Source organism: Rhamphochromis sp. 'chilingali', assembly GCF_963969265.1.
Source record: "Rhamphochromis sp. 'chilingali' genome assembly, chromosome: 11".
In the NCBI taxonomy this organism is placed as follows: domain Eukaryota; kingdom Metazoa; phylum Chordata; class Actinopteri; order Cichliformes; family Cichlidae; genus Rhamphochromis; species Rhamphochromis sp. 'chilingali'.
The window spans coordinates 10245493-10253286 of NC_137938.1; the positions used below are offsets into that span (position 1 = coordinate 10245493).

Here is a 7794-nt window from a genome sequence, read left to right on the forward strand (position 1 = left end):
TGCATCTATTTGAAAGACTGAGTGTAAACACAAAAAATATATATTTTATGTGCTGGAATGTGCAGAAAATAAGTTTAGATATTAAACAAATTTCTTCCAGTCAGAGAATGTTGCATATAATAAAATTTTTGCTTGATGCATAAAGTTTAAAGATTAAAACTAATAAAACAAGTTTTAAAAAGGGACTTTTTCATTTGATTACATTTTGTATGATGGATTGTGTAGAAAAAGTAGAATTGGGCTGAAAGATCTATCACTTTATCACCTATTCAGGTTGTAAATCGTGTTTTTAAAAAGTAACTAAGTAGCTAAGTAATTAATTACTTTTGAAAATAAGTAATCAGTAAAGTAACGGGATTACTTTTTGGGGGAAGTAATTAGTAATTAGTTACTGATTACTTTTTTCAAGTAACTTGACCAACACTGCCTCCCACATCTGCCAATTATCACAAACGCTCGATTGCACTACTTGCTGCAAAGGGTGGCACAAGCAGTTTTAGAGGGAAATACTTTTTCACAGAGGGGCAGGTGTGGATTACGGAAGCGTAGAGCTGCCACCCAGGCAAAAGAAAAATACAAGTGTATCACGTTATAACGTGAAAAGTTTATTGTTCTAACAAGATACTTTTCCTGTTTGTACAATATACTTTTCACGTTTGAACAACATAATATCACGTTATTACAATATAAATATTATATTGTATTATTATATTGTACGAACGTGATAATTATGTATATCACGCTTCCGTAGTGGATAGCTTTTCTCCCTTAATGAATGAAATGATCATTGGAATACTTCATTTTGAATTTATTCAGGTTATCTTGGTCTAATATTACTGTGACAGGAAGGGGGCAAATACTCAAACAATACTGTATTTTTGTGAGTTTAAAAGGATCCTTAAAAACAGTACATTATTATACTTTAACAAAACTTTGATGAGCAATGCATTCTAAGTTCTCTTGACATTAGGCTGAAATCGCTGCCAATTCTTCATTTTATTGTCAAGTAAATGATCAAATAATTAATGCAGTTATAATTACAATGAGTTTAATAATGTGCTTATGCAATGATTAATTCATGAAATTGTCCTATTGTTATATCCACGACTGTTACACTTTGGGAGTGAGAACGTGTTGGATCTCTAACAGTTCCTCACTCTAACTGTAGTACTTTGTAATACAATTACAAAGTATGTGTTTTACTCCAGGATCATGATAACAAGAAAGACGAGCTACATTTTCACTTGTTTGAAATAGTTCATTCATAGGAAGGTCATAAGGGAGGAGGCGATACAGGAGGTTGTGACTTTAGGTTACAATGTGCGCGATACTTTGTTTGGTTTTTACACTTGGCAGGTAAAATATTTCAGTTTGAATGACATTCACACAATCTTATAAAAATCCTTTTATTTAAAACTTTAAATAACATCACAATGTCATGTTTAAAATATTTTCATATTTCAGTTTTTTTTGTGTGGAATTCCTAGTTGTTGTTGTTTTATTTTCCACCCTTAAGCTCTTAACAATGTTTACAAAAACAGCTGTAGCAATGTGAATATATGTATTTAATAGCTTGTTCATTGTGGCCCTTATTTCATAGGAATAATTCACAACTCTTCTGTAATGGAGTCATGTGTCTTCTAATCAGAAGCCTCAATGTATAAAAATAATATTATTTGTTTTAACATTTGTCTACCTTTATTACAATGCATGTACGCCAATAAAATGGAGAATGGTGTAAAAATATCCTCTTATAACACTTATAAAAAAAATTTCAATGTGTAACGGACTGCAGACTAGAGAGCATTGTTTACTTCATCTATTGTTAAGCTGCAGTTTGGGTTCTGCTGCTTAATCTCATGGAGTCTCTTCTTTAGTTTTTCTGCCATGGAGTTAAGATCTGAAGCTGTTAGCATGTTGGGAATCTTCCTCAGCTTTTCCTCCGGAGCCTTTGCTAGCCAGTCTATGATGTGATCCATGAGAGGCTCTCTCTGTTTGGGGAGACTGCACCTCTCTTTCGACGAGGTAAGGATGTATCTGTTGCAAGGAGACAATGGTTTAATTGGCATCTTTTTTGAATTTAGAGGTGAAGGAGTGCTGGAAAATAATCAAACAGACAAAGAGTGTGCTCACTTGGAAACAAACTTCTTGATTTTTCCTACACGCATCCTGTGTGCATGGAAGAATCCTGAGAGGAATGTCCTGAGAGTCTCACCTGAGAAAGTTTGAAATAACTTTGTAAATTTGGTTGCATTAAAAAATATTTTGTTTTTGGCAGATAACATTAATAACATACCTCCGTTTGCAAGACTCTCACAGGTGCCACACACGGTGTCAGAATAGGCTGAGCCAGTGAGGAGTATGCTCTGCCCGCTGGAGCACTCCTGATGTTTTACACACAAATCCACCACAGAAGATGAGCTGGAAAAATATCCCTCTGGACACTTTTCACAAACGGTGTTTGTCTGCTGTGTACCTAAGAGAGGACAACAGAGGACTTCAGGTCACTACATTCATTGGAAGTGTAAAGTGAGTTAGACATACTGATGTTATGGATAAACAGAAGAAGATGGATGGATGGTTTAGTAGTTCACATTTATTAAATGAATACTGTACCTTTAGTTTGAACCCCGTATCCGGGGCCACACTCTGTGTGCCTGATACAGAAGTCATCAGCCGAGTAAAAACCTTCTTTGCACCGACAGATCCTGTTGGTTGTCGGGGAGCACTCTGTTTCCACCTCCAGGTTACCTGTGCAAAGGTTGCTGCAGTACAGACACCTGGGCAGGTAGTTCCACAGATCGGTGAAGTGGCCATTTTTGCACGGCTGACACTGTGTGGGTGTGGTGGCAGTGCAATGAGCAGACATGAACGTGCCCGGTGGACACTTGGGACATTTGAGGATTTCTCCGGTTACCGGGTCTCGGTGGTCAAAGGTGGGAACAGGATCCACCACTGAGGCACCACAGAGTGAACCCGAGAGCAGGACCAGCGCTGGCACGATAAACTGTAGAGAGAGACGACACCTGATTATAAGTGCTGAAAATACCTCAGAACATGTGATTTGCTATGCCTGTGAGTTATAGCTCCCTCATCCTGTAGCTCTAAAATTTCACCTAAAGTAGTGGAAATATTTACTAGCTTAAATTGCACAACTTGAAAACGCAAGTCAAAAACAGTAACACAGGAACATGCATCAAAAATATGGAAGCATTTGTTTGTTTTTAATCCTCTCACATTAGCTGTGTTTTGTTTTTAAGTTGCCTCTTGTCTGATCTGACCTGATACACTGACTTTTCAGGGGCCAGAATGAAACTAACAAGAGGAAACCTCTTTAACCTCAATGCAGCATCTAATGGATAAACCATCTGTACACTGTAAGCACAAAAGAGTCCACTGTGGCAAACGTCCTCTACAAATCATTGATAAAAGTGATTTAAGTATTTAACTATTTCGCGTTACATAATCAAATGTAATTAAACATAAATGCATATCTCTGTTTATTCTTTTTCTATTGTAAAATATTTCCCCATTTCTAGAATTTGCATACTGTGTAAAATAAACATAAATGAGTTTTTTGAAATGTTAACCTATCACGTATTCCCATTTTAAGCTCTATAGTTGTGTCAAATACTCACCATGTTCATGATGGGATGTCTGTCAAAGAGGATTTGACAGCACTCGGCTTTATAGGAACCATTCCTGCGTGGGTGATGTGGTTTGTCTAATCAGCTGTAAACTTCATCTTAAAGGTCAAACTACTTCTGTGTAGTAAAGCAATGTTATTGAAAAAAGAAACTGTCAGAAAATGGAAGGAAGTATTTGGAGTAATGTGTGATTTAGTTTCACTCACTGCCTGTTGCTAACTTTTTATGCGTCATCTTAATCAAGTGTTGTGACAGAGTTTTTTGGTTCCTCCTTGTCTGATAGAAATAATTCACATTTAAGCTCATTTTCAGATTTCACCAACTTGTTGCTGGGAGGCCACTGATATGAGATTACATGAATAGAGCATATAGTTTACTGTTTACTCTTAAAAGACCTTAAATCTTCTGTAAAGTGTAGGGTCAAATATACAGTGTCTTGCAAAAGTATTCACCCCCCTTGAACTTTTCCACATTTTGTCACATTACAGCCACAAACATCAATCAGTTTTATTGGAATTCCACGTGAAATGCATGATTACTTTGTAATGTCATTGAATACACAGTGGATTGTGTAATATTGTATTCAAAAGTCCAAAGCTTGCACAGTTTTAAAAGCTCAGTTGTTTCTTTCATTTGTGGGAATTTGATGAATATAATTTATAGCGAAATAAAGAAGTCTACAATGTTACAGTAATATATCTTATCACACATGAGTCACAGGTTTTTGAGAAATATCTGCCTTTGCACAACTTGAAAAACTTCTAAACTTTCAGGGAAATGTGTCTGTGCTGTCATTTGCATATGATGTGCGGGTTAATACAAATTTTTGATATTTTTTTTCTACGACCTGGTTCTTGAAACAGGCAAAATCATACGTCACTATGTGAGTCCCCCTTTTAATTTGCAGAATACGTCAGTGAGTCACTGATTGGGGTTTACAGTCTGATGACTTAGCAAAACGAACTGGTCAGTGAGTCACAGCAGGATCTTCATTTCTCTGTTCTCTTCCTGTTTCCACAGAATATGAGCATGACTCAGCTGTGGTAGGATGTGTTTCACTGTACTTGTTCATTGTATTTAATAGGTTAATTTGACCAATTTGTGCATTTGAGTTATATATAAAAAAAAATAAGGATTTTTTTCCCCCCATAATGGTCATGAGCTCATCAGGAGCCTTCATAATATTATTCCTTTTTTATCAATTAAGAGGTGAAGGAGTGTAAGGTACGGAGCCCCTCAAGGGACACGGGAGAAAAAAAAATTAAGATGGACTTTTGCGAGATCTCGCAAAACAAACTCGGGATCTCGCAAAAGTTTTAGACGCATTCTTCGGAGGCCGCCAGCTTGAAGCCGACCGGGAGGTCGAGGCACGATGTGCCGGGAGAGTGGTGTTCCTCCTGGCTGTAGTAGGTCTCGACCTCCCGTTAGCTTCGAAATGGTGGGTGTCAGACATCTCCGAAAACGTCGGAGCACTTTTGCAAATATGTGATGTCTTGTAAACCGAGCAGCTATTTGACGTTTACACAGCTACATTCACGCCTCAAAATATCTTAAAAGTTTATTTTGTGACCCAGAAAGAGTAATATTACAACTAAGTAGCTGCCGCCATTGTTGGAATTCAACTTTTGCGAGATCCCGCATTTTTTTTTCTCCTATGTCCCTTGCGGGGCTCCGTAGTAATGGGTAAGTAAGTAAGGAGCAGGCTCACCTGGCAATAAAAGTCCTCCCAGCAGGCATCCTGTGCACGCTGAAGAATCCTGAGAGGAATGTCACGGAAGTCTCACCTGGGAAAGTTCCAACAAAATTTGAATCCACAAACTAAAAACACACCTACACACACCTTTTAGACTCTCACAGGTGACACACACGCAGAGCAGGTAGTTCCACAGGTATTGGGCACTTCTGCATGGCTCGCACTCTCTGTACACAGTGATGATGCAGTAATTGGACACGCGGAGCCTGTGAGTGTTTCTGTGGTTAATGGGTCTTGGTGCTCATAGATGGGATCAGAGTCCTCCACCCTGATGCAGCAGATCTCACCAGAGAGCAGGAATGGCACTAGTACAGAAAGCTGTGGAGACGAACAGTACCTGCTGATAAGTGTAGCTCACATACTACAGTTGTAATCTAGTATAACTATACTTATAGGCAACTAATTATACGATTCTGTAATAGTAATACCTCGATACAGTAGATGGTGTTTTTTTCCTTCGTCTCATAATGATCATCGTCTTGCATTGATGGCGATCCTGCTGAGGTCTGTATCCACTCTGACTCAGAAAGGCCTGAATTCTGAATTTTAAATAGGGGCAGGAATTTTCACTGGGAATAACTGGAAATAAGATCTAGGATATTAAAATCAGCAGCAGGAGGAAGGACAACGTGTCTCCTCCCTATTTGATCCTCCCGAATCTCCAACATTTAAAGTGCTGACGGTTTAGGAACCAGCTGGTTTGGTGTGACTAACTTACAGCATCTCCCTTAAGCTCCTAACGACCAAGGATCCATTAATGCAGTGTTTCTTGTTTCCTGTGTGATGCTGTAAAACAAATGAAACTTGAGTTTTTCACTCAATCCTCAAGTGTGCTGTTTATTTTGGGATGGGCTGATAAGGAGTTTGAGGGAAAAGGGTTCAAAATTATCCTTTAGAGCAGCGGTCCCCAACCTTTTTTGCGCCATGGCCCGGTTTATGCCTGACAATATTTTCACGGACAGGCTAGTACCGGTACAGAAAAAAATAAGATTTATTCATAACACACGTGAGAAGACCCAGGAAAACCGAGTTAACGATAAAAACGATAACAAAATAATGCTAAAAACCAATAAAGTCCCCGATAACTGTACATTTCACACCCGAGCCTCAACTCTCACGGCCCGGTACCAAACGACTCACGTACCGGTCCGTGGCCCGGGGGTTGGAGACCGCTGCTTTAGAGTGGTTTTCTTAGCTTGCATCGACAACTAATAGGCATGATGAGTCTATCATGTGCACACTTTACAGCCTGCAATAAAATGTCACATTTACTGCTTTGTCGGTGCAGGAAATGCTTTGTGCCCACAAGTACGACCTACATTTATCAAATGTCCTTTATTTCTTAGGTTCTAACTGACTTTGTATTGCACGATTCATGGTCCTAATTTTGTTCTTTAAATTATTATTGCAAACATGCCAGAATCCACAGTTTAAAAACGCTGTGTAGTCTAAAAAATGCAAATGATACCATATTTAAATGTGCTGATTTTCATATCTTTTTTCAGCTCTTCCGATGTGGCCATATGACTTTTTTTTTAGTTGAGTAGCACTTATTGTGAGTCCTTTTAAGATGTTATGTATCGTGCTGGCTTTGCGGAATTTACACAAGGTACACAAGGTTTAGAAGATTGCGTAGGTGTGTCGACTCAAAATCAGGTCAACCTTTCAGTCACATGCTGAAAACTGGCACTCGCTCATGTGAAATATGGGTTTCAAAACCAGATGATCTGAAATGTGACACATCCTCTGTGCGTAATTCAGAATGTATCCTGGCCATAAAAGGTTTTTGCACTCTTCACTTCTATGCCATTCAATCACTGAGTTCTTAAGTCCTCACCGCTACAGAAAAATGATACTGCCTGTGAGATATACATGAAATCAGCATCAAGTTATGATTATAGTACACATTACATGCACCGTGATCCTTTAACTTCAGACATTTGACCCACCATGAAACGTCAGCTGCACTTTCATACTTAGAGAAATCATCAAGGCCTATATCCAAATGTAACTGCAGTGCCTCTGTTTCTAATCCTGGCAGGCTTCATGTGCACTTTGGTGTAAATAGAAGCTACACTGACATCTTGGAAAAGCTGATCTAATGTAGGTGACTCACATCAAAGTGGCTCTGTCAGGAAACTCACTGTACGCCTTGATCGCTAAGCTGGGGAAGACCAAATTCTTCTCAGTCAAGAGATCAGAAGTACAGATTGTTTGATCCAGTCAGCCATTCAGTCCCCTTCCATCTCAGGGAAGGCACCCTTGGAGGATTTTAAAACTAAAAGCATACAATATAGTTGATTTACCAGAAAACAATGTTTTTTGGGGGGGGGGTTTCTCCAAAATTTAACACTGCTATGAAATCACAAGACTAAAATCGTCTGTCTGTTCATT

General features: G+C 38.7%; 1 protein-coding gene across 1 annotated transcript; it reads right to left on the reverse strand.

Annotated features, from left to right (window-relative positions):
• Positions 1–1489: 1489 nt before the first annotated feature.
• Positions 1490–5909, reverse strand: LOC308405995 (tumor necrosis factor receptor superfamily member 11B-like). The gene is made up of 7 exons (XM_080896806.1): positions 5829–5909; positions 5356–5718; positions 3639–3764; positions 2617–3007; positions 2297–2476; positions 2134–2215; positions 1490–2037 (listed from the first exon to the last, which is right to left on the reverse strand). The coding sequence occupies exons 3-7, from the start codon at positions 3645–3647 to the stop codon at positions 1797–1799; spliced, it is 903 nt and encodes a 300-aa protein (XP_080752932.1). The 5' UTR covers positions 3648–3764; positions 5356–5718; positions 5829–5909; the 3' UTR covers positions 1490–1796.
• Between the last annotated feature and the right edge of the window lie 1885 nt (positions 5910–7794).

What these genes read in the sequence shown, in the direction of transcription:
- LOC308405995 (XM_080896806.1), bottom strand. An exon ending in TGAGAGTCTTGCAAACGGAG is followed by an intron (nt 2,216 to 2,296) that starts GTATGTTATTAA and finishes AAACTTTCTCAG; the next exon opens with GTGAGACTCTCAGGACATTC. An exon ending in ATCAAGAAGTTTGTTTCCAA is followed by an intron (nt 2,038 to 2,133) that starts GTGAGCACACTC and finishes TCCTTGCAACAG; the next exon opens with ATACATCCTTACCTCGTCGA.